At 41.9% G+C, this 26,303-nt stretch overlaps 1 protein-coding gene across 1 annotated transcript in view; it reads right to left on the bottom strand.

Annotated features, from left to right (window-relative positions):
• The window catches only part of LOC122995246 (protocadherin-16-like), an 85,682-nt gene extending 59,899 nt beyond the window's left edge, over nucleotides 1-25,783 (bottom strand). Inside the window, exons 1-4 of the mRNA XM_044370313.1 lie at nucleotides 25,184-25,783; nucleotides 9,863-10,708; nucleotides 9,551-9,748; nucleotides 8,445-9,218 (exon numbers count right to left, since the gene is read on the bottom strand). Of these exons, the coding sequence (XP_044226248.1) occupies nucleotides 8,445-9,218; nucleotides 9,551-9,748; nucleotides 9,863-10,690 (1,800 nt within the window). The 5' untranslated portion in view covers nucleotides 10,691-10,708; nucleotides 25,184-25,783. The remainder of the gene's footprint in view (nucleotides 1-8,444; nucleotides 9,219-9,550; nucleotides 9,749-9,862; nucleotides 10,709-25,183) is intronic.
• Nucleotides 25,784-26,303: the final 520 nt, after the last annotated feature.

The following is a 26,303-nucleotide window of genomic DNA, read 5'->3' as shown; positions in this document are numbered from 1 at the left end:
CTGTCTGACAGACCACAGCCAGCAACCACAAACACACTTGCACACTCACATGCACGAAGGCCCACAGTGGAAATAAGTCTCCGACTCTTCTGTGGTTTTTATCCCTTAAGCCCTTGTGCTATGGTTTCATCCTGTGCCTCTCTTCTTCTCTGTACATGCATTTATTTAAAACAATCTACATCTAGTGTCATCTAATGAAAAATGTGCATATAACACAGCAAGATGCCCCACTTCGTCAGCACCAGATACCAAACAAAAAGGAAGGAGAAAAGGGGAGACGTGGAGGTAAGTGTGGGAAGGTGAGAAGTAAGAGATTCTCTCGTAAAAGATTCCACTCTGGGAGAGTGGAAACTCTTTCACTCTTTCTGGTGTTTCTCTAACCTTTAATAGACATCTCATGGTGAGAACTATCCTTATAAAAGCTGAAGTCCAAAGAAAAGACAATATGAGGTGCACACATGACAGAAATGCATCTGGGAGATGTAAAGAAAGCGCAAGACCTGATGCGGACCATATTGAGTATAAAACATTTTATGTAAGTCAATGCCATTTCTGTGATCTCATATGGACCAGGCAAGATCAGTGGTATTGTTTAATATTGTGTCTTTTGGCACCATAAATGCAACACCAGATCTGGAATATTAATGTTTCACTGCATCTCTCTGCCTCTGTCCCTCTGCTTCTCTCAGCATCTCTCCACGTTTGAGTTCCTGAGGTGAGAAGGACGTGGAAGAAAACGAAGAGTGAAATGATTAAATGGATGAATCATTTGAGAAAACAAATATCTGTAGCTGTACTGTCTTTGACCCCTGAGAGGAAAATAAATAGTGTGGAGAGAGCTGGGACACAGACACAACACCAGAGGAGCAGAGTCAGCCAGATAACAGCTCAGACAGACACACACACGCACGTACACAAACAACAACTGTAAGTCATGCCCTTGAGCAGTGCAAAAAAAAAAAAAGACAACGAAGAAAAAAATCAAATTTGTTAAATCATTCACATCTTCTAGCACACTTCAGCGCAAACTCAGAGAGAACTGTCTTGTTCACGCCCCGCTGTGACTTAAAATCTAATATCTACCTCTCTGTCAAGCCGAAATGACAGAATCTGATACACTGGGAAACAAGCACTCACACTGCCCTTCACCCCTAACTTATTGACCACCTGCTGTCCCAAACTGCAGAACCCCTCCAAAAGCAAACACAATCTAGAGAAACACAGGAAGCATACTAATTTACACCAACTTAACTCAATGTGTCACGAAATTAGATTAGCGTGACCTAATGAACTGTGGAGAGCCTCAGGATCACCTGCCGCTCGCATGTGTGCACTTTTTGTGTGTGCGTTCAAGCACAATAAGTGGTTACGTGTGTGTGTGTGTCTGTGTGTGTGTGCGTATGCCTGTGGGTTTGTTCCTTTCACTCCCAAACTCCAGCAGAGGAGTGAGAAGGTGGATTCAAGCAATAAGAGATGAGACAGTGACAAAATAGAGGCCCAGACACAGATAGAGAGGACGTCTGGACAGCTGATAAGTTTGAAAAGAAACACAATGTAGCCCAGGAGAGCTGGAAGAGAGAGATAGGCAGGAGGGAAGAGACGGATAGAAGAAAGTGTGCATGTGTGTGTGTATGTACGGTTTTGTCTGTGTTTTGTATGGAGGATCCTGTGCCTGCAGCTGTTTGATATCTGTGTGTTCCACTAGACTAGAGGAGCTATCTCGATTGTTCTCTTGCTGAGGCTGAATGTGTCCATCTTGTCAGACTGCAGAGAGAAACCCACTACACGAAAAGACAAACTTTGCAATTCACCTATCTCTGTTCTCTCTACTCCTTTTATCCGCTGCTGAGTGGATTAATCTGCTGACATTCAGGAACTCTGATGTAGACGAGCCCACAGCCTGTAGTGTTTCTTGGTTATATCTATAGTAAATCAGTTAACTTAATTAGTTGGGAACAAATTTGCAACAATTTTGATAATGGTTATGGGATTGGCTGCTACTCTGTTTTATAGCACTGTAAAGTGAATATCTTTGGTCTATCCACCGTAGGTCGGAGAAATAAGCAATTCTAAGACCTTGGGTCTGCAAAATTTTAATGGACTTGCTCTAAATTTTATAGACATTTTATAGACAGGATAATTAATCAATAATGTAAAATAATCCTTACTTGCTGTGATACTACTTCATTTTTCCATAAGAAGGAAAAGTGGAGTGATGCATGAATACATCTAGATAATATCCGGATATTTGTCTTGAAAAGGGTTCAGTGAAGTAGAGGTTGTATTGAGGTCACATTTCATTATTTTCAATTTCACTTTATTATCTTTTTTTCTCTTTTTACACATTTTTGGTGTCACTGAACCAGCGACGGAGAATAACACGATGCATGTTTCGGTGCTCGGGGCAACAGAGCCACAAAAACAAGCAGTACGGAACAAAGAACGAAATTGCTTCCATACTTGATATTCTCACTCACTGATAGGAGATTGATTTCTCTAAAATAGCAAGAGAAAAGATAACGTTGACCAGTGCAGAAGACATAGGGGTAGAAGCTTGTGAGATATGAACTAATAAAGTAGGGAAAAAATGGAAAGAATGGAAAGCGAGATACTAACTACCAGATGAGATGAAGAAATGAAATAGAAACCAGTCAAACGGCAGAGAGAGGAGAAAACCCCTCGCTGCCATATGGTACAGAGTATAGGGCTTAATGAGGCGTGAGGCCATCCTCTCCACAGAAGCATTGGCCAATCAGATCACACATGAATGAACACTCTGATAGGTTTAAAACACAGCATATGCCAACAGCTAGTGATATGGAACCAAACTACTGCTACTGATGGAAAAAAGAAAAAACCCTACCAAACCTGAGCCAGAACCTCCCATCACCCATCAAAGAGCTGAAAAATGCTCCTGCAAAGACGCATTTTGTTTTTCAGTCCTAATAGATTGCGACACCCTCCTTAGATGGCAACACTTGTGGTTACTGGAGGATACAACAAGTGAGTTTTGACATATACTGTTTATCAGCAAAACCCGCCTCAGCCCAGGATTTGTTTGGCTGCACTGCATATTTGACTGACAGGATTGTTTGTGCAAGTTGTTTTTAGTAACAAAGACTGCATGCAGCAGCCAGTACATGCATCATTTTCTGTGAATCACTTGGAATTAAACAGTCCAATACGTTCTGGCTTTTCCTCATAACTTCAGCTGAACCATTACACTTCTGCTCTATCACAGAGATCTCCCTCTCTCTCTGCACGTACGCTGCTTGCACTCTCTTTTTCTTTCGTTTTTCCTCTCCTTTTCTATTTTTTTTTTTTAAAAAAGATCTTCATTGGCTTTCCTTGCTCTACCTTTTCCCTAATCTATCAACTACCTGCTGCCTGAAACAACAATATGATAGATAGGATTTAAATAAGAATATGATAAATGTGCACCCTTCAAAAGTTTGGACACACTTTCTCATTCAATTGCGTCCAAGCTTTTGACTGGTACTGTATGTTTATAAAATTATGTCTACATAATACAATGTCACTAGATTTCACTAAAAATTTAAATGATAATAATGTGCTGATGAGTTCAGACCTTCTGCTCTTCTAAGAAAGACATTACCACCATAAAATTAACAAATAAAGCCCACCTCATTATGTACAAAGTTTAGCGGCATGAGCGTAAAATCAAGATGGGTTGCGTTCATGGCATCTGAGCCTCCAGTAGCAAACAGGTGACGAATCCACAGTAAGTGTTGATGGATGTTATGAGAATAGCTCGCATAGCAGACACATATCCTGATCCCTCGTCACACACATCCTGTCAACATCGCCGGCAGCTGAGACATGTGAGTGTGTGAGCGGATGAGAGAGAGTGGGAGTAAGAGACAGAAATACAGAACGGGGGAGAGAGAGAGAGAGTGTAAGCGTGTCAGAACAGGGGCCAGCTGTTCACAGCATGAAACGATTTGCAGAATCTTCGATCTAGCTTGTGTCTGTTTGTGTGTGAACCCGAGTGTTTGTCATCGCTGATCACCTGTTAGATGCAACTGAGGCATGTGGTGACAGTGATCGTACCGACCTGCAGCCTTTCTTCATGCGGTTATTGATCCTAGCAAATTAAACAGACTGACAGATTAATTAAAACACACAAGACAGAAGTTTCAACAGAGCAGGGCCGTGTCAAAGCACAGCTGCCTCTGTACAAGAACAAGCACGAGGAAAGACATCTAGGGCACAATAAATTTTATCCCCCCCCCAAAATTTTCAAGCTTAATAAAAACTGTGAGTGTGTGTGTTGTGAGTCTGGGCTGGAGGAGAATGTGCAAGTTCCAAGTGGAAGCTGTGGTTTGGTTTTGCTCGGGTTTCCACAGGGGTCGTATTTAGCGCGACACCAGCAGGAGATTGGTCCGGCGTTACAAGAAGCTTAAGCTGAACACCTTCCTGCTTGTCACCACATGTCTGTGGATCCATGGGTTTATCAAATGCAATTAGTGTGCATGTATGTGTGTATTTTTTAAATATGATTAGTCTTTCCTTATAGAGCTATACAGACTTTAGCCATGTGCTACCTGACTTTAGACTTCACACCAAATGGGCTGATTGCTCTGACAGACAGACATACTGTGTTTATTTAAGCGGTTTTGCAGGAAGTTCTGGAGGACTAACTCCACCTGTCAAAAGAAACCTGTCTCCCTCTCTATATGTTTTTGCTCTATTTCAGTCACCTTCACATCACGCTCAGATTTTCTTGAGTGAGTTTCTTTTCTTATTCGCCTTGCTGCCCGCAAGGTCTGCTCAGTATGTGAGATACTCTGTCTGTCTGTCAAAAAATGTGGTCCAGATCTGGACATCTGCACATCTGACGCTCCAAACCTTTAATACTGTCACAACTTGACACAACAAACAGCAAAATCATCGGCCTGTTTCATATTGTGCAATGTACTGAACCTCTAGAAGGGCTTAAATCTTTTAGAAGTGTTTGAACTGTATCTCTACCTACTTTTTCTTTACTTTCAGCACATCTGTCTCTCCTTCTTTTGTTTGTAAAGAAGGTTGTCAAAACTGCGCACCACCAATATTGCAGTTCTCATGTACAAGGCATTCTCCATCTCTTTGGACACCTCCCAGCTGAGCACATCTGTGTGTCTGTCTGTGTGATTGAGTGTTGTTTAACAGGCTTGACCAGGAAACCACATGCTGAACATCACAGGGGAGATGCATCACCTGCTGAAAGTGAGTTCTTGGCTTGTACAGTTTTCACAAGTACACATACACAGATGTATGACATACAGGCTTGCACATGCACATATACACACACATAGACTGTATGTGCCCACAAACAGGTTCTTTCAGTGTTGTTTTCAATCTTGTTTTTTTCTCTTCGACCATCTTAACTATCGAATTTTCCCCTTTAATAGGGCCCCTTTTATTTTATTCCATTTGGACTGATTTTTATTTGTTTCTTCCAGCTTGGAGCTATCTATTGATGTCTGTTGGTGCCGCATTTGAGTCATAACAAGAGAAAAAGTGTCACTGCTTGTGAGATCAGCAGTGGCTTCCCAGGGTTCAGGTCATGCTGGAAGTGAGCATGTGATTGGATTTGACAGAAACTCTGCAAGGCACAACCCACACAAGACTCTAAAAAACACAGATTTTACCCAAGAAAAAGAGCCTGAAAGTAACCACATCACAACAGTGGCATTACATTCATTCAAACAGGCATCACACAGATCAGATGATTTCAGCAAGTAACATGCAAATAAAAGTTTTTAAGGAATGAAAGTGCTCCACTTAAAAAAAAAAAATGCTTGTCACTTTTCAACACCAGCCCCAATTGATGCCTTTCTCATGACCTCTACCTTCTCAGGATATGAACCTGAATCAGATGGATGTGCACACACACACACACACACACACACACACATACACATAGAGGCACCATAAGCTCTCCTGCCTGGGAAATACTTTAAGGAAGTAGGGGAAGAGGAAAGCAGGGAAACCAAGAAATAAATAACTCCTTTGTGTCGCGGCTACATAAACAGAACAGCACATTACAGATTACTATAGTGGTTGAACTGATAAGAAGCTTCCTACACACTATTGCTGCACTTATATATGTGTGAGTGTGTGAATGGAGAATAAAAGGAAGCAAAAGGGACATAATGGAAAAGATATAAAGAGAGAGAAACAGAGCAAATAGGGAAGAAGGTAAGGAGATAATGAGAGAGAATGAAAAGAGAGAGGAGGAAATGAGGAAACCAGGAAGACTAGTTTTGGCAGAAAAGAGAGAGAAAGCGCCCCTTACCTTATGTGTGTGTGTGTGTCCATTCCTTCCTACACTTCTTCTGATAACATATTTCCTTGTTTAGATATTTAACATTTGCTGATTTCCCCCCATTTTTCCACAAAGTGTCCAAAATTTGAATCAGTCAGCCAGGCCACTATAATAATTCCAAAAGCCAAATAGTGATTGTTATCTATTGTAAATATTGGTACAATACTGAGAACATTCTGCCGTCGTCTCGACTCTGGAACGTGACGAAATCTCTCAACCCGAACGCCAAATAACATCACACAAAAATGTAAACGAGGCCTACTGGACCAGCTGACCTAATGCTTCACTTTGTCACTATCCTGAGCGAGTGGAATACAAAATGCTCCACAATCTTGACAGTTAATTGGCAGGCAAATGGAGAAAATACAGAACAAATCTGCAAAGACATTCATTAGACTATGATGTCAGGTCTAACATCATTTGTGTGTGTGTCCTACCCAAGTGGCCACATATTCCATTGGCCCAGAAAAAAAGTTTACTCCAACTACCATTATCCTGCAAATCGCAGCCCCTGTGGGGAGAGACGCTCGCCTGGAGAATCTTGGCTCGGTCTGAGCAGGCCTTGAGGAACGTGCCGGAATGAGCAAATCAAGCCTTATTCACTCACTCTGGCATACTGCAAAACCACCCGTGATGTCTGGCATGGGATTATGCCTGTACGTAGTGCCAGAATAACTGCCGGCTAGGATTAGAAAACGACTAGCAGTTGATTACAACTGTTGCAACAACTGGAATCGAGGTCCAGGGGGTTAATTTCGTTGGTTGAGGGATATAATAATTCAACAGAGCAGCCTAATTTAGAGCAAATTACAGGGTTCAATAAATCAGCAACGGACAGGCGGTATCTATGATTGTAAAGACACTTAAGAAATTAATCATGTTAAGGTTGTATGTATAAACATTTCTTCTTTCTTTTCACTTTTATCCACGAGCTCAGTCCGTCTCTCTTTCTCCTTTTAATTTCATTTGCATCTCACTTTTCACTCGTCTTCATTACATTCCCTTACTTCCCGTCTTCCTTCAGGATCAGGCCCGTACGCCAGTCCCCACAGAATACCAACCGGCCATCTTATCCAAATACATGTTAAAGGAACCTGCAAGAATTTGAAATTCAACTATTTATCTAGTTCCAGTTCAATTGGTATGTGTATTTGGGTCCACGGCCTTTTATTAGGACCGCTGTACTTTTAAGTTCAGACAGAAAGCTTTCTTAAAAATGTTGAGAAACAGAAACTCTTCTTTTTTTCTCCTCATCCGCTTCATGGCAGAGGGGTAAAAACCAACCTGTAAAAACAGTTGGTCTAAACGGTGCATGATGCCAAGTTAAGACCTTACTGGAAGACAAACAGCCAGTCATCCTTTTTCATTTCTCAGGAGAGGTCCTCCTTATACATGAGAGCTGCTGGAATTGAGATAAAAGCAAGACAACCAAGCTGCTGTGAGATAGTGTACCGATACCAGGGGCTCACCCTACACTGCTGGCTTGGTTACCATGGCAACCCTTTGAGGTGAGAGAGAGGACATACACCAGCACCGAGTAAATCTCCTCACAGTAGCTTCAGGAATGCAGGTGAAGTCTCCCTCCCTGTCTTTCTCTGTTTCTTTTTTCTCTTTCCTTTATAAATCTTCACCTTCTAAATGAACACACTGAATAGCTGCGCTTCTCTTCTCATAGCCCACTTTTTATGAATCACATCACAACATGTCAGTGCTTTCAAGTACACTATCGTTCTCTGAAAGAAGACTGCTTTTCACTTCATACACGACTTTGATTTCCAGACTCATTTATATTGATCTATAAATCAGGCTTTTGCCAGGGGAGTAATCAGAGAGGGCTTAAGGGGAGGGTGCGAGTGAAAAGAGAGAGTGAATAAAGAGATGAGAGGACAAGGGAGACAGTGAGTACTTGGTTTTGGCTGCATAAGTAGGACAATAGTGTTGTGGCCAACACGCTGCAAGATTGAGTACCATGAGAATTAAAAACGGCAGTTCCCCTACAAAATAAAGAAGAATAGTATGGAGATGGAGAAGACAGAAGGGTAAAAGAAGACTGAGACGGAAAGAGGAGGTAGGGGGCTGGAATGAAGATTTTCTTCTTCAGGGTTTCTCTTACCTCTAAGAAGCAGGTCCCAGCTGGGGTATTCTCCTTGATGGAGGCATTGTAGATGTTGCTGGAGAACACAGGTGTGTTATCATTAACATCCTGCAGCACAATGTCCACCTTTGCTGTAGATGACAGTGGCGGGCGGCCACTATCTGTCGCAACAACGGTCACACTGGGTGCCGGCTCTGATTCGAAATCCAGAGCAGTCGCTGTGGTAATGATCCCTGTGACCGGGTCAATGGAAAACCAATCAGAGTGAGAGTTTTTGCCCTTGAGGAGGCTATATCGGACATCCCCATTGGGGCCCTGGTCCTTGTCCCTGGCAGTAACTTGGAGAACAAAGGAGCCAGGATAGACAACCTCAGGAATGGTTTGTCTGTAGGCCTGCTGGTCAAACAAAGGGGGGTTGTCATTGACATCAGTTACCTGGATAGTGAAAGATGACTCCGCCCTGAGGGGAGGCGTGCCAGAGTCTGTGGCCATCACCCTGAGGTCATACGAATCCCGCTCCTCTCTGTCCAAGACTTGGTCTACATATATTAGGTAGATGATGCTGTCCTTGGTTGTAAGAGCAAATTTCCCATCACCCCCCTCAAGGGACACATTCACGTTGGCATACTCTCCATAGTCTGGGTCGGTGACAGATATCCGAGCTACATACTGGCCTGGTTGGGCTCCTTCTGATATCCTCGGAGAACCGTCCTCACTGAGGAAGATGATGGTCATGGTGGGCTGGTTGTCATTGTAGTCACGGACATGGATCGTCACAAATGCGTTGGTCACCTGGGAAAAGATAACAGTGCATGATTCGTGGTATTTCATGCTCAAATCCTTTTGTGTCATATTATAGTAGAGGACCACTTGGGATCATTATTTTCACTGTGTGTTTTATTACACTACAGAAAAAACATACTATCTGCATTTTATTTGCACTTTCTCCTTTTTTCTCTTGACTATTACTAGAATTATTTTCTGAGCTGTCAGTGCTGCAAGATGACCATGCATACGGTACACATCAGTGCCCTATAGCAGCAGGAAACATAATTTGGGGGTTAAGGTTATGACATAAAATACAGGTGAAAATCTATTCAAACCAAGCCATTGTTGCATATTACCTCTGGGTGGCTGGCATTATCCTTGGCCTGAACCACCAGTTCATGGACCCTTTTATGCTCATAGTCCAAGGGTCTATTAAGAGTGATGACCCCTGACTTGATATCCATGACGAAGTATCGGTCAGGGTCACTCTGACGCCGGTTGATTTCATAAAGCACCAGACCATTATCGCCCTCATCCTCATCTGTTGCAAATACCTGCAAAGATGAGAAAATGACATACTGAAATTGAAGTTTTCCTTGTGACTAGTAATTTACAGACATCAATAGAAGCATGAACGAAAGCAGAACAGTGAGAACACTTGAGCTAACCTGTAGGATGCTGCTTCCTTGTGGGAGACTTTCAGAAATAATTGCATGGTATCTGCTCTGGTTGAAGACCGGTGCGTGATCGTTGATGTCGGTCACAGTCACTTCCAGGGTCATGGATCCCATCCTTCTGGGTGAGCCCCCATCGAAGGCCTCCACGACTAGGGTGTACAACGAACGTTTCTCCCTGTCCAGCAATCCATTGACAACCAGGTCCAGATATAGCACCTTGTTTGCAGCTCTCTTGGTCTCCAGTCGGAATGCCTGGCCTACATTGCCCTCTCGAATAGCGTAGCCTTGGGTGGTCAGCTGGTCCTTGTCTGCATCAGTTGCAGGCTCCAGGGAAAACCTCGTCCCCACAGCTGTGTGCTCAGGAATCTTAAGAACAGCTTTCTTTTTGGGGAACACAGGTGCATGGTCATTGATGTCGTTGATGGTGATTGACACCTCAATAGTGACTCCCGTCATTGTCACAGCGATGAAGTTATAATGGTCCCTCTCCTCACGGTCCAGACGGCGTGCAGTGGTAATGATGCCCGTGGTCTCATCAATGTTGAGATCGCTGCCAACGCCTTTGCCCTCATGGTCTGAGATAAAGTAAAGACTTGAAGTTTCACCAGATGGTAACCCAGCACTAATGTCACCAACAATGGTCCCAGCAGGCTGCTCTTCATCCAGCTGCAGTTCCAGTGCTCCAAAGACAGTTGTAGACTGAACAAGAACAAGGATGATGGACAAATAAAAAAGTTGCTTCCACCGCCAAAGACTTGAGCACAAAGAGGGTCCGCCAACCCAGGCCCTCCGTCTTGACCCTTTACTTGTTATCGGCATGGCTGTATTCTGCTACACCTTGGAGAAAGAAAGAGAGAGAAAGAGAAAAATCAGCCAGAGGAAAGACTTATTTCTACAAGTGCAGATATATATCACAATATGTGAATAGAGCAATTAAACATCTTTTTTTCATTCTCTATTTTAAAACATCTTGAAGTTCACTTACTCTCTTAGCACAAAATGAAAACAAATTCTTTTTTTCAAAGTGGAGTATGTATCTTAAATCCTTGCATGACAATGTGCTAACACTTTTACAAGCCAGAACCTGTATTAAGGACACTGCCTGATGAATTTCAACTTTTTTTCCCCATAAAATGAAACATTTTGGAAAGAACTCTTCAGCTGGATCAAGGAAGATTTGAAAGAGCATGAAAATGGAAGTCTGAATCTGTCCAGGATCCACATAGGCTTGAACCACACTGAGGACAGAATCATAAACTATATTTATCTGAAGGATAACAAATTTTATTCACTGGGTGAGAACATTTTAAAGTTTTCAGAGTGGTCACACGCTGAAATCCCAAGGGAAAACACATTAAAGACACCGAAATGGGCAACAAGATCCTTTGTAAGATTTTTACATCCAACACAGATCATGATAGCAAATGCTTACACACGAGCACAAACACATGGAATGCATGGGAAAGTAAGTCTATAGCTGCTTCAGCAAGACCTTTATGGGGAAAAGCAGTCATTTAAGACTGTAAGCTGAGCCTTTATGTTCCCCAAACTCTAAATCATGCACAAATCCATAAAGATATCCTCCTCATGTATATCCTCCTCACGCTAATGCTAAATCAATCTTATCAGTCATAGACTCCATCTAATCATGAACAGATACACATGCTGTTACTATGAACAAAGTCATGCCAAGTCAGGGTCAAACGCTTTTTGCTAAAAACTGTTTATGTTTGCTTTAACCTGCTTGCTCTGCCAGAGGGGTGGATGTGCCTCATCAGATGGCACATTGATTGCAAGAAAGGCAATCACAAGACTTTAAAAGGCAATGTAAAGCTCACCTGACACTGTCTGAGTTATCCTGCAGCAAACCCCACCATCTGGTACTTCAAGCAAGTCAAAACAAACACCAATAATTATTTGCAAATGGTATTTAACCCAGGTTTGACACACATACTTTCGCACACTACCATAAAATTTTTGGAAATACACTCGTAACTGCTCTGGCAAACTTGTATGGCCTCTCTAAACTCTCACGAGATAGATGCACATTTTACCCCTTGATGAGGTCTACAAATATTTACATTATGTTCAAAATGAGAGCAACTGTTTATGCATATCCCTCTTGTATTTATATGGGAAGATTTATTGAGCGTATAACTCTTCAAAACATCCTGCAATGAGCAGAACCATCCAGGCCTGACATAACTCATTCATCACAGTTTGCGACCAGAGAGATGCTGCTTTACAACAATCTCCTTCACTGATCACAACAGTAATACCTAAACTCTCTGGAATGTGAATGAGTCCTGCCACTATTCGCTAATATTTTAAACAAAATATCAAAACTATAAATGTGTGATGCAGGCAAGGAGCCAGTAGCAGACAGGAGGTTAGCTGTCAGTGGAGGGTGTTGGCCCTTGCTGGCCAGCCATATTCACCCAGACAATCACTCCCACAGTGCATGTATAATCTGGACAGTTAACTTAAGGAATGTCTTTCACCTCTAGAGAGAAAGCCAGCCTGCTGCCGGCTGATACATTATACAGTATTTGCAGATACATTGAATTGAAGCATTCATAATCACACATACAAAAAGACGATAGACTGACTTTCCTCTTTCAGGCTGAGTAACACAAATCATTATTCAAATGACGTGACTTTCATTCTATTAAGCAAATGTTATTTTAGATTTTTAAGGCTCCTGGAAGACTTTTTAGAGTGTACACAACTCATAAAGCAAATAAGAAACATGATTTCACATCTAATGAATCGTTTTGCAATCATCCATCCCAGCAGACTTCCTACTGACCCTGACCTCCTGCAGTAGTTTATGAGGCCTCTGAGGAGGAGAGATTAATAAAGTCTATAGCTCCACTGGGACATGGAGAGGGACACTGATACTGGCCCCTCTGGTATGGTCACTGACCTCTACATCTGGTCCAGACGGCCGCCCTGAACAGTTGCTGCACTCCTACACAAAGGGGGAAGCCGAGCTAAGACTGAGCACAGTCTGCATTCAGTACACACCCTTCTTTTGTTTTGTTTGTGTTTGTGGGTGTTTGTGTCTATGAGACTGAGCAAAAGAGGAACAGTGGGAAGTTGAAAGGAGAAGTCTGTGAGACAATTAGGGGTGTGATGATGAAAAGAAGCCCTTCTACTGCTCAGAGGGAAACGCAGAGCGAGAGCTCAGGTCTTTGGAGACGCCACTCTGACGAAATGAACCCCCAGTACCATAATGCAACCATTGAGAACATGAGGGAGAAACAGAAGAAGAACAAAGCAGACAGATGGAAAGAGTGGATCCAAGACACAATTGAAAAAAGTTACATTTTGAGGAGTGATTACAGTTTGCTTTGGCTTGCTGGCCTTATTGTCTTTGGGGACCACTGAACTGTGTAGGAGAAACTTGTGATTGAAATATACAGTCAGAAAGGGTTTGGATGTCCAAAATGTGCATGAGTTCGTTCACTATTTGTGTCTTTTTACGTCCTCTCTCCCTCATTGCTTCAGTTTAGCGTCAGTGAAAGGTTATATTGATGAACAGATCGCACGGCTGCAATCTGTCACAGTTAATGAGCGGTCGGCCCATGACATCATCTCCCCTTTGACGTGCACTCTAATACACTTGTGTTTACCCTGGAAAACATAGGCTGATGAGGAATGGGGAGAGCAAGGGCTAAAATATAGCTCATGCTGAAAGGATACTGGCTTTAACAGATGGCCAGTTGAGTAAAAGACAACCACCTGATTCACTCCCTCTAGTGGCTCTCTTTAAAACATTCTAGCAATTATGATAAACTATGTTTCTAGTAGTTCCTGAGAATCAAGAATCTCTCTAAATTCAACTAAAATTCAAAAATTGTTCATAAAATATGTAAAATACAGCAAACAACAACTTTGTCTGCCTGGTTGATTCCATGTCTGTGTTTTTGCATGCCTGCAGAACATGTGTGCAGGCGAGCAGTGACATCATCTCTGTGCGACCACATTGACAGGCAGGGCAGACCCGGAGGGCTCCATGCAGTCTCAGCCACATTATATCTGGCATTGCACCCCCATAATCTGCCTTTGCTGTGCACAAGCCTCAAAGCCTCAAATACATGGGCCTCCACTCTTAAGTGCTGTTACCATATAATAGAAAACCAGTGTTTTCTATAGGATGTGACTGTTTGAAGCAGTACAGTATGTGTATGAGGATGTGTGTGAGTGTGTTTATCTCAGTTGTGAGGAATAGCTTTTCCTCATGCAGTGCCAATTCCAAACAGGCCTCTATATCTCCCTATCCCTCCCACGGCCACCCCTCCTCCATCCCTCCGTCCATCCCCTCTAATGGATTTAGCAGATCTAGTTGGGCACGCCATCGCTACCCGTGGCCAAGCTAAACAGGGCTCAAAGTCACAAAGTTCGAAGTAAAAAATGGCCACTCCAGACCGCCTCTAGTGCAACCTGTGCTTTGATGGAACAGCACATGGACATGCTGGTTGCATCCTCAGTGGTTAAGAGGTCTGGAATTGCCTGAAGACACTTCCAGCAACTGTAACTGCTTCTGTGTCACCCAGAACAAACATTGGCCAGACCCTGTGATTGACAGTAAAGTCAGACAGGGGAAAGAAAATATGGAAACACTGTCAAAATGAAGCAAGACACTGGATACAACCTTCATGTTGCATACTCAAAAAAGTCATAATAAAGTCATATTTATGGGAGTCTTCACATCTTGCAACAGCTTTCATGCAACCCATGTCACGCACTATGTGGTGTTAAGATACTGGATTGTTGTATTTGAGGTGTAAAAGGTTTTCTTTTTCAGCAAGTGTACAATTACAGGGTGGCTGGAACAACATCAAATCTTTAAATCACAGAGAATGAAAGGTTAGGCCAGGTTGTGGTGAAACAGGCTGCAGCGGTCTACAGTGGTAAAAAAGCTTTGTGAGAAGAGGGAGGGAGGGAGAGAGGGCGGAGAGTCTGGCGTGGTGGGGGGGTAGAGGATGGAGGAATGCTTTGCATCTCAGTTTTCATGTCGTTTGGGTTGTGTGTGTGTTTAGGGGGATGACAACTATGACCCCTGTCTCCCTTTGAGTTCCCTTTCCCCGGATCTCTGAACATAGACGTCCCGTTTCCAACCCCAGCTGTCACTAGTACTGTGAGCATGTGTGTGTGTGTGTGTGTGTGTATTTGAGTCACCATTTATGCACATACACATGTTCCCTCAGATCCCCTTTTACTTTTTCGCCTATTTAAGAGTCCACACTGAAAGAGGATATCAGTTTCAATTTATTTCCATAGGCGACTCAATTAAAAAGGAATCGACCTCGATCCGGTGATTCTAAAGTATTACAGCTCTCAGACAGCCAGATGACCACAGTCTGGACAATTACACACACACTGAAATATACATGCACGTGCTGTACCAAAGCACAATCAATATTAATACTACTACGCGCTGAGAGTGTTCATGACCATGTCGCACAACTGGGTTATCTCACTGGAGGGAAGCCTGCAGCCATAAAAGCTCTCACAACCTGTAAAAGCAAATCTGTAAGACTGGTTGAATCTATGTGGGTAAGTTTGAATTAATTATGATGAAGTGAGAGTCAATTCCTCGGCTACTCTTCCCTGTAGCTCAGTTGTGTTGATCTGATACAGAGTGACAATTAATCCAGCCACCAATAAATATTGTAAAAAAGGGAAGGTGAAAGAGAAGTTGGTAAAGCTGACCTGAAGTTCAAATCTCATCCAGTTGATCTATCATCACGTGTCTTTTAATACATTGTTTTTCAAATCTGACCATTTCTTACAGTACATCTTTTGATTTCTATCTTATTTTTTCTTGTTCTATGTCAGTGTTTACAAACTTTGGCATTTCACTGTAGATAGAGACCAAGCTGTAACATTTTTCTTAGTTTACCTCAAGTCTGAGAAGGCCCTTGTTTTTAATCCTGTCCATGAAATGTCGCTCTGGAGTTTTATTTTATTACTTATTTCCTACATAAATGTCGATGTCAGTGACATCATTGAGGCTGCAGAGGGTGAGGGGGGGAGGGGAGGCACGTCATTACGAAGACAAGTCAGTTCACAGTGAGAGAGCGCATCTGTGCCAGGAGCCGTACTGCGGCCGAGAGATTGAGGATCAAGTTTGTTTTCAATCTTTGTTCTGCTGAAGAGTAGTATAGAAAAGAATAAAATAGAAGACACCAGCTTTGATCAAGGAATTTTTGTTCCAATCCGAAAGTATTTGGAAAGTGAGATAATTTTTCATAGTTTGGCTTCATACTCTCATTTGGATGTGAAACGATGCGAGGAAAATTAGGTTTAACTTCTGAATTGTTTTTTAAAAGTTTTGCTTTACTTTACGCCATAAAAGGCCAAGCCTGGATGTGCATTGTGCCCTCATTTCTGGGTCAGTGCTATTTACGTTATTATTTAATAGAAATAGTAAATTTTCGTCTTAATATGTAAGAAAACCATCAACAGTAAAAAATAAAAAGAATCAAGTGCGTAAGGTAAGTGGTAAGTATAAACCTATGCACTATATTTGACTAATCTGTTCTGTGGCACTATTACAAGGTTTTAAATCATTCTCAATTCACCATACGGCTGAAACAGAACTTTAAGATATGTATGTTGCATTTGAATTGTTCTTCTCTCCACTAACATTCCTACTCGACTCCATGGGGATATTAACTGGGGGAAAAACAACTGCTGAAGATCTCTGTTGTTGCAGCAGCAGCAGCAGCAGCATGACAATTCAAAGTTGGTGTGATGACTCAAGATTTGTTTATTTATTCAAACAAAGGCTGGCAAGCTAGAACACAGTAAGACACACTTACAAACTGCACAAGGTCCCCTGTGACAAAACGTCCTAGATTCTACTGCCCGACAAGCCAGAAGGAGAAAAAGAATGATACAGTGAGAGAGATGAGAGATGAGGGATGAGGACGAAAAGTTTGATCCTGGATTTCCCCCAAAAAATACTGGCATTGTGTCAGAGGCAGAAACACGAGTAAGTAAAACTCAGTCTGAGTGAGCGCTGACACACACACACACACACACACACACACACATACATATACACAGACCCACATGCACACACATAAATAACGTACCCTTTGAACCATCGGTGAAGCAGCAGAGCAAGTGGAAAGACAGCGAGAGGTGATTCACTAACCTCTTAACCTGCAAGGTCATGCTGCAAAGTGAATGCGCTGTGAGTTTTGTGTGTTTGCTATGTGTGTGTGCCTTTGTGCCTTTAAAATAAATCTAGATAGATAAGGAAAGAGAGGGGAGAAATTCAAAACACACAAGGGCAAGAAAGAGTGAGATGATAAAACAAAACAAAAAGTAGAAGAACTGAGCCAAAAAAACAAAAAAGGATGGTGTGCGGAGATGTCCCTGAAGGTGAAGCTGCAGCTGCCATCTACCATCAGTCATCACCCCTCCCCATCAGAACATGTTTAACATCCCATACGGGCGAGCTGACGAGCTGAACCATGTCCATGACTCTCTGTCAAACATTATTACCTTGCTAGTGAAACTGAGATAAATACCCTTATAACTTTTGAGATCAATCTGTGAAATAACACCATTTCAATCATCTGTAGTGAAAAACAGAACATTGACTGGAAGTAATTAAACATCAGGAAATATTCTTATCGGTGTTGAATGTGGAAGGTACTAAAACGTACAAACAGGCACTTAATAGCTCCATTTGGCTTCACATTGTGCTACAACGTGCGGTATGCATCGCACACACACATGGATATGCTTATCTATCGGTTGTTTTTTTTGCAGGATTTTGCTAATAGTGGTATTATTAGACAATGTGCATGTGTGAGTGTGTGCTGCGGTGTATGCCTGGTGCTTGAATCATGATAAATGCAATAATCACATTCCACTCTAGAGTTGATTATACTGCAATTAAGATTTCAATTGCAATATTTACCAAATGACTTGTTGGATTTCTGTGGATGATTGTGTAGCACTGATACCAACACACACTTGTAAGAACAGTGTATTGACTTACATCAACTCCCAGGAGGGCTACCTTAACCTTAAATGCTTAACCCCAACCCTCACCAAGTCTCAGCCTAAAAAAATTTTAAATCAATGTTTAACTTTGTGGGGACTGATTTCTTTCTAACCATATGGGAAGTGAGTCCCCACATTGGCAGTATAAACAGACATTTGTCCCCACAGTGTGATGACTACACAACACACACAACATCACATCAGAAGAATCACAGCATTCATTAATGAACTAACAGAGGAAAAGTACAAAGACAAAACACTCAGCTGATAGCCAAAACACAGTCAGGAGAAGGGAAACCAAAGATCCATTTTGTAATTCAAACACACACACACACACACACATAGGCGAGCACACATTTTTAATCGCTTTGGGCATCCCAATCAATGATATAATAAGGCACAAAGTCATACCACATCATGTTATTGTTTAAGAAAACACATAAATATTAATAAAAGTGATAAAATTATTTGCTGAAGAGTTTTCCATCAAAAGGGGTCAGTATAGTATCTTCCTAAGAGAAGCATTATGGGTATTATTTCACTGGGAGAGACTGGGACTTTGGTTATTCTTCTAAGGCTGGTAGATCTGGGAAAGTATCTAAATCTGTAATTATACATCTCTCACTCACAATATGGAAGAGTGCCTTGGCTTATTAGTTATTAAATTCCGAATCTACTCCCTGGTTAGTGGCGCGGCGACAGCTGTTCAGCAAGAGAATGCCTTTGTATCATGTTACGCCGTTATATTTCTTGCGGTAAGCCTGGGGAATTAAGTCTGTCTGTCTTTGTTTTAATTTGCTCAGCGGTGTTAAACAGCCATCAGTGCTGATTGGTTAATAATGATCAAAAGAGAAATCCTGATAAAAAGCCAGATATGTGATGGATGAGTATGAATTGATCAGTGGTGCCTTGATTCTCAGACAGAAACAGCAATTGAAAACAACACAGAATGACATCTTTGATATTCTTTTAGGTTACTCCTTTCAATTTCTAAGATATCAAAGATATCAAGAAACGAAAAAAGAACTTTTTTCAAGCCAAACCCCCCCCCCTCATCACCACCCACACATATCCAGTCTCTGAATCCCTTAACTTGCATAACACGTTGCACCACCTGAGCTGTGCTGCCCTACATGCAGCTCTCAGCTCGCTGCGAGTGTTTGAAGTTACCAGAAGCTCAGATCATCTCACTTACTTCATTAAAAACACATGAGACACTACACAGACAGGCTCTCTCTTCCTGTCTCTACTCAGTCGGCTTGCCTCACAGCTTAGACACTTCTCATCCATCAAGCACCCAGATGGGCAGCAGTTACCACATTTCATTCATCTTTGCTCAGAACCATTCCCACATTTATCTCTTCATGTTACTGATAAAATTAATACATCACCTTATTCGGACACATGTGTGCATACAGTATACTCTACTCTATATATGCCTGCACCAGTCGTCCCCTCAAGCAGATATGCCAAACATCTGTTGGTTCTCGTGTGTCAAATGTGAAGATTTGCTGTGTTTTATACGCTTGTAATTGGGCTTTGGACAGTTGGTCGCACCAAATGAAGATTTGGGAAGTTATGAGGAGTATTTTTCACTAGTTTTTGGCATTTTATTGACTGATGATTAATCATTTAATGAAATATATCTCTAGATATCTCTATCACCCTCACATGTATATCTTAAGGCCACACACTTGCTTGCCCACGTGCGTGCACGGAAACGGAGACACTTCTTCCATTCGTTTTCTGCCATAACAAGAAACCCAGAGTTCCAACGGTGTAGGCACACTTTGGCACTCGGGAGCCAGTGTCACAGGTCCAACCCACGGCGGTGAAACGCAGGACGGGGAAACTCGAGACAACACCGGGATTTAGAGGACTTCCATCTGCAGCTTCCTCCAGGAATATAACAACCAATTCCCAGCAGTCATTATCCCAGATCCTAAACACGAGCCAGCTACAGACTGGCCTGGCTACGCTGGCCAGTTTGGATCAACGTTTGTTGTCAAATTTGAAAATTGCACTGTAGCAAATCATGACATTTGAAACTTGGTATTTTTAAAGGGCAGCTGAGCTAGTTCAAAATCAAAATCAGACTTCCTACAGCTTTGCGGACGGCACCTACTGTCCTGCGGCGGAAACATGTTTTTTTTTTAATAATTTGGCCAGTGCCTGTAGTCTTTCCTATTCAGTTGACCTGATTGAGCCCTACTGCCTGGACAAAGACCATGAATAACGATAAAGGCAGTTACTTCAGAACTGGGCCTCAGAACAAACAAAAATGGAATTGCACCGTCTCAAAGCTCCAGCTAGTCAATCACTCCACTTTTGACAGGAGAGTCCAGTCATTTCCTTTGATTGGCTGACTCAGTCATACATTAATATCTTCTCCAGAGCAGCAGATAGACAGGTCTTCATACTGCATGGAGGAAGGTGGGGTCTTCGGGGGGGGAAAGAATACAATACACTTTCACAAAAACTGCTTCAGTCCGAGCTGTAAAAAGTACAATGCCGGTACCTTTTTCTCCAATAGCACAGAAGACGGCTGACCTCAATGAAATCTCTGCGCAGAGATGAGGAATGACTGTGTGCGATTATGTATCAGGGTTTGATTTACTGTGCTAGACTTTATTTAAGATACAATCCTTTTCTACAACCACACATTATGATTTTTTTAGATTCCCAAAAAAGTTCCACCTTGAGTGCTTCAACCTGCAAAATATTAGTCAGTAGAACCTCATATTTCATAAAAATTATCTCCCAAATTGTAGCAACAAGAATGAGGAGTTAACAGAGTGGTAACTGCTTGGAAACTGGGAATTCATTTTCTGTGGGTGGTCAGCTAAAATAAAAATGATGAAATTACAACTTGGTGCACGTTTTTTTCTCATACTTACTGAAACATTTCCACCAATGCACCACTATACTGAAAGTTCTGCTACATAGTTTTAAACCAGTGTAATGCAGTCATGACACTGAAACAGCTGGATTTTAACATCACTGCGATACCACTTTCCCTACACTTAAGCACACACACACACAACTCAAATTGTGCAATGGTGTAATTGAATTTCACGATTATAATCACAGCAAGATGGCAGACTTAGTGATCGTAGCTGCCATGGCAACCAAGAGGTCCCCCCGGGGGGTTAAGTTAATGAAATGTGGAGCAATAAGCAAAAGGAGATTCCTTATCAATGGGAATCTTATTTTCTGACTCTACTAGTAAAACTATTAATAACTGCCCTGTCTTCTCGTGGATGGATAATGCAAAGAGAAGCGACTTTCCAGGAAACCGAAGCTCTTTCCTCACGCAATACTGCAGCTTAACGCTGGTTACAGTTCACATGCTGCCTGATAAACTGAAATTACATGATATCATCTAAATATTGAGTCTTTTGGTTTATGTTATGTCTAAGCGGGTAAATAAAAACACCAACACAGACCCCGAGCATCATCAGCGTGTAGTGAGTGAAAGACAGAGAGTAAATATTTCCACTAGCTACTTGTGGAGCCAGGGAAGAGGAAAACAATCTTATTTATGTTACTTCAGTTTTTTGTTGGCTGTCATCTGCTGCCCATTCAACACCATGGTAAGTGTGTGTGTGTGTGATGTATTTCTATAGTTGTGAGGACAAATGGTTATTTTGCCTCTCCTTGTTTTTAAAAGGAGCTAATTTAGCATTTATAGGATTTGATGTTAAGAGTTAGGATTTGGTGTTGGGCTGGGGTACAGGTCACAGTTAGGCACATAATTGAGTGAGGTAAGATTAGGCTTGTGGGGGAATGTATGTTGTGTGTATCCTTGCGTGTGTGTGTGAGAGAGAGATAGAGAGAGAGAGAGATAGAGAGAGACAAGCAGAAAGTGGGAGAAGGAGCCTGTGAGTCACTTTCCGATATTTGTACTCACTGACTTCCCATGCATAAAAAACAAAACCCAGGAAGAAACAGATCTGGGATACAATTTTTGTTTGAGTTGCAACATTTGAGTGGAAGGATGCTCTCTGGGTTTTTTTTGTTTTGTTTTGTTTTTTTTCTGTCACCCCATGATTTGAGTTGATGAGCAGAAGCAGATACTACTCAAAAGCCTTCACTCCCTATAGTTTTCTATGCAATATTTTACATGCACTGTCTATGTATTTCATATTTTTAACACTTAATTTGGTGAGAGGGGGGTTAAAATGATTTTTTTTTTCTTCTTATGTGGGTTTTATGAGACCCACAAAGAGGACAACAGTGCATACAGTACAAGCAGGATTTCAATGACAATGTGGGTGGCAAATGTGTAATTTGATTACACTGTATATCTCCAGAGTTTAAAGTAAACTCTCAAAATTGCTTGAAATTTGCAAAAGAATAAAAGCCTCAACTTGTACTTTCCCTAAAGTAATACCATCATAATAAACAAAAAAGATCCGTAAAGACTGTGGTGGTATTACATTTCATCTTGAAAACTGACAAATTGATGGAAGTTTAAAGCGTGGATTTACAAATATTTGACTGCATGCCAGACTGGACCCTGCTGCACACGTAAGACTTCAAGATTCAAGAGGCAGAAGCCAAGTCATGTGGGATGACATGATGCCTCCAATAGGCACCCCAAATAATCCAATATACAATGAAGGGGATGGGGGGTTTGAGGATGATAGGTGCCATCCAGTCATCTCCCCTAAAAAATGTAATTTAATGTCTCTCAGCAGATGCTGAATTGCATGTATGATGCTATGAAGTGCATGTATTTTGAGCACAGCCCTGAGGAGAATTAAACCCCTGACCCTGGCAGAGTCAGTATCATCCTCTACACATTCAGCTGCACACAACCACATGAATTGCAAGATATTTATGCATGCTATGATATTTTCCCATATGTCCTATTGCATTACATGTTGGGGGCAGGCTGGAGAAACAGCCGTAAAACCTCTAGAGTCCTTATATACACAAACTTTAAAAACTCTGGAGAGAAAGCCAATGTATTATCATCACTGTAAGATAGTGAAAAAAATACAATTTACTGAACTTTGAGAATTTTAGATCATATTCAAATTTGTTCCTGGTTTATAAAACTTTAAATAGGTTGGCACCTCCTCCGTTATGTGACTGTGTATTTTCATTCAGTGAATTCTATAAAATCCTCAAGAAAATTCTCTATAAGAGATTGTACTGTACCATTTTCAGCACTCTCTGTGAAAGCTACAACTCAGTGGAACACCCTACCTGACAACATGAAGAGCTGCAGCTCCATCAGTACTTTTAAAACCAAATTTAAAAAGTCTGCTAAAAGCTACTCAGCTCTGTAACCACTGACTCTACATTTTATCTCATGGTCTTCTCATGAACACAAACAGTTTTGCTTTCAATTTGACGAGCTTACATTTATCATTTCTAGTTGATAATGTGGGTGTATGTGATGTGCTATCGTGTGTTCCTTTGTATTATGTGTCGTATGTGTTTTTTGCTTTGTACTGTTTGTGCTGTTATATGTATTAGTTGTGACCTGCTGAAGGGACTGCAGCTGAAAATTAGCTAAAAACTCACTCTGGTACAGTACATTAAATGGTAACATCTATGTTTAACACTATACATGGTCCCTTACAAATAAAATTAATGAATAACTGTTTACTTTGTTGATAAGCTCCACAAAAAGACTTGATACTGAACTGAATGAATAGACCTCTCTGCCTTGACATGCTTGTAATAGACAAAAAACACAAGTAGTGATGGAAACAGTAACATTCAGGATCACAGACCTTGATAATTAAAAGAACATGAATAAAAAACATCTTTCACAGGGAGGTCAGGGAAAAAGTGAGCACCTAAAAAACATTAAGTCCTAGCCTTCATTCAACATTGGAAGGCCACTCATTCTATCCTCTGAAACTTTTCATGATGACTTCATGGATTAATCCAAGACTCCCTTGAAATGTCTTAATTGCCACAACTGTGAAAAGTATCTTGGGTTTTTTTTCCAGTCCTGCTCCTGTAAAAGAGAACCTGTTCCTCTAAGCAGCTGATGCAAGTAATCATAAGTTGTTTGTACAAACATAGGCTCTACTTGGTTGCAGCCGCACCAACAGATATCCATATGGTTCCTGTTAGAAAATGTCTTGCTGCACGCCTAATCACTCTGCAAGAAACCAAACCCTCACTGGTTGTAGGCAGACCAGAGGCTGAGGCCAGTATACTGCCGTGCTGGAGCAAACGGGACCGTGTAAGTGGATAGTGTAATAATGCAAAGATCTGTATCCCTCCTTACAGCAGAAAACCAGGAGCTGTGGATGCCAGTGGACACCAGATATGACTAGAATAACTATTGTGGTTAGGTGCTTATACATGCCCATTTTTAGCTTTTGGCCATGTAAACATATACAGACATAAATAGCTACTATAAATACACCTCATGTTCGAAATAGAATATAATTATGTCCAAATCTATTTGCTGTAAAGCAAAACTATCCTCTTAGACTCCTGATTTCAGTACGTTTAAGGAGTTACACTGTCTCTATTTTCTATTTGGAAAGACCCTCTGCGATCTTTTGGTTCTGTTATAATCATACAGCAAAGAGGAAACCTACACCACCATCAGCAAAGCAGGCCCCGCTGTAGCTAATGATCTAAGTGCCTTGCTCAAAGGTACACCGCAGTACTGCGTGTTCTCTCCACTAGCCACATCTTTTAGTTTTTCTACAGCCCTGCACTGTCACACTAATACTGGTCTCGTCAGGAAATATTCCAAAGTATGCTGGCCCACTATGTGCACTTCATTGTGTTTCCCATTAAGTGGTTCTGTCCTCCCTCCAAAACAAAGTGTATTAGCTCTAAGTTGGCAGCCCTGGGGAAGAAACCACTGACTTACCGTTATTAAATTGTTCCATAAAACATAAAAAGCCTCAATTCTGGCCTATTAGACTATAACCTTCATATGGATCCCTTTCATGTTTAGCATATAGTTATTTAAAAGGGGTCTCCACTCATTTCTTTTTTCCATTCTGGCTGTTTAGCTGGTTTGGCCGTGAATGGAGATCAATAATCAATATGCTGCATCACCATGATCCACTGATCTACTATTGTAGCGCGTCTCTCTGATCCCCCCCACCCCCCCACCCCCCACATCACAGTAGCCTGACCAGCTACCAGCTCATGCATGCAAGGTGCAGATGCTTGGGTGCACCCCTCTAGACGGAGCACCAGAAGCTTCCACCCAGCTTATTTCTGCACCTTTATCCCTTACTGATCAGATGTATCAATAAGCACACATAGGATGAGGATGAAGGAGCTGTCACTTACATTCATCTGACCCACTCCGCAGCTCTGGATGTGCGCTCTGGATATCCTCTCCAAAAACCTGATTAGTAGGCCTATACAAACGGGTTTCCAATTCCCCAACTACAGACAATCCACCGGGACAAAATCTTGAATGGAGCCGTGCTGGCCAGCTGGACTGTTTTTTGGTTGTTGTTTTTTTTTCTTCTTCTTTTTTTTTTTTTTTTTTTACATAATATCCACAAAAAATGACAGTTGAGCCAATTCCACAGATAGTCTAATCCACTGGACCGGTATCTTGCGTTACTCCTCCAGTGAAGAATATTCTTGCGTCTCCGTTCCCCTTGTCAGGTGAGCGCGTTTGGATCAGCTGGCTACGGGTTTTTGCTGCAGAAAAGGAGCCGTCTGTAGCCCTGCAGTGCTCTACCCGGTCTATCGCTAATCGTAAACGTTTCTCTCCCCTCTCTCTCTCTCTCTCTCTCTCTCTCAGCATCCAGTCACTCAGACACGGTGTGTGTGTGTGTGTGTGTGTGTGTGTATGTGTGCGCGCGTGTGCGTGTGTGTGTATGTGCTGCTGAGACGGAGCCGCTTCAGGGGACCGTGCACCTCACAGACTGAAAGCCGACTCCTCCGCCACAAGGCCCAGCCCCCCTACTCTTCTCCATGCCCTCCTCCTCCTCCTCCTCCTCCTCCTCCTCCCCTCACAGACTTGGGCTGCTAATTTATTCGGGTAGCTACACAAAAGGGGGGACGAAATAGAGGGAGGCTGTGGAATACGGTAGGGAGTGAGCGGAGAGAGGAGATTGGAGAGCAGACTTTGGTGCCCCCAAGCTCCGTTCAGTGGAAGTAGTCGGTGAGACAAAGGAGCGCACATATGCAGCATCAAACAGCAGTTTAGCTCAGCTTGGCACATTATGCATAAAAATGACTCATTAAAAAAGCATAATTTCTGTTCTCCCCTTAAGTGAAGACTTAAAATTATGATATGATTGATGACGATTTATAGGGACACCCTGCTAATATCACAGAATCACTAAAAACACTGAAGAAAATTTGTATTTTATTTCAATATTTTATATTTACTAGAGAATGGTAAGAGCAAGAATGTTTTTAATGAAATAATTTTGGATGTGTGGCTGTAAGT

Source organism: Thunnus albacares, chromosome 13 (genome assembly GCF_914725855.1).
Source record: "Thunnus albacares chromosome 13, fThuAlb1.1, whole genome shotgun sequence".
NCBI lineage: Eukaryota > Metazoa > Chordata > Actinopteri > Scombriformes > Scombridae > Thunnus > Thunnus albacares.
Note: the sequence above shows the minus strand (reverse complement) of the source record. Positions and strands in the feature narration are given on the sequence as shown.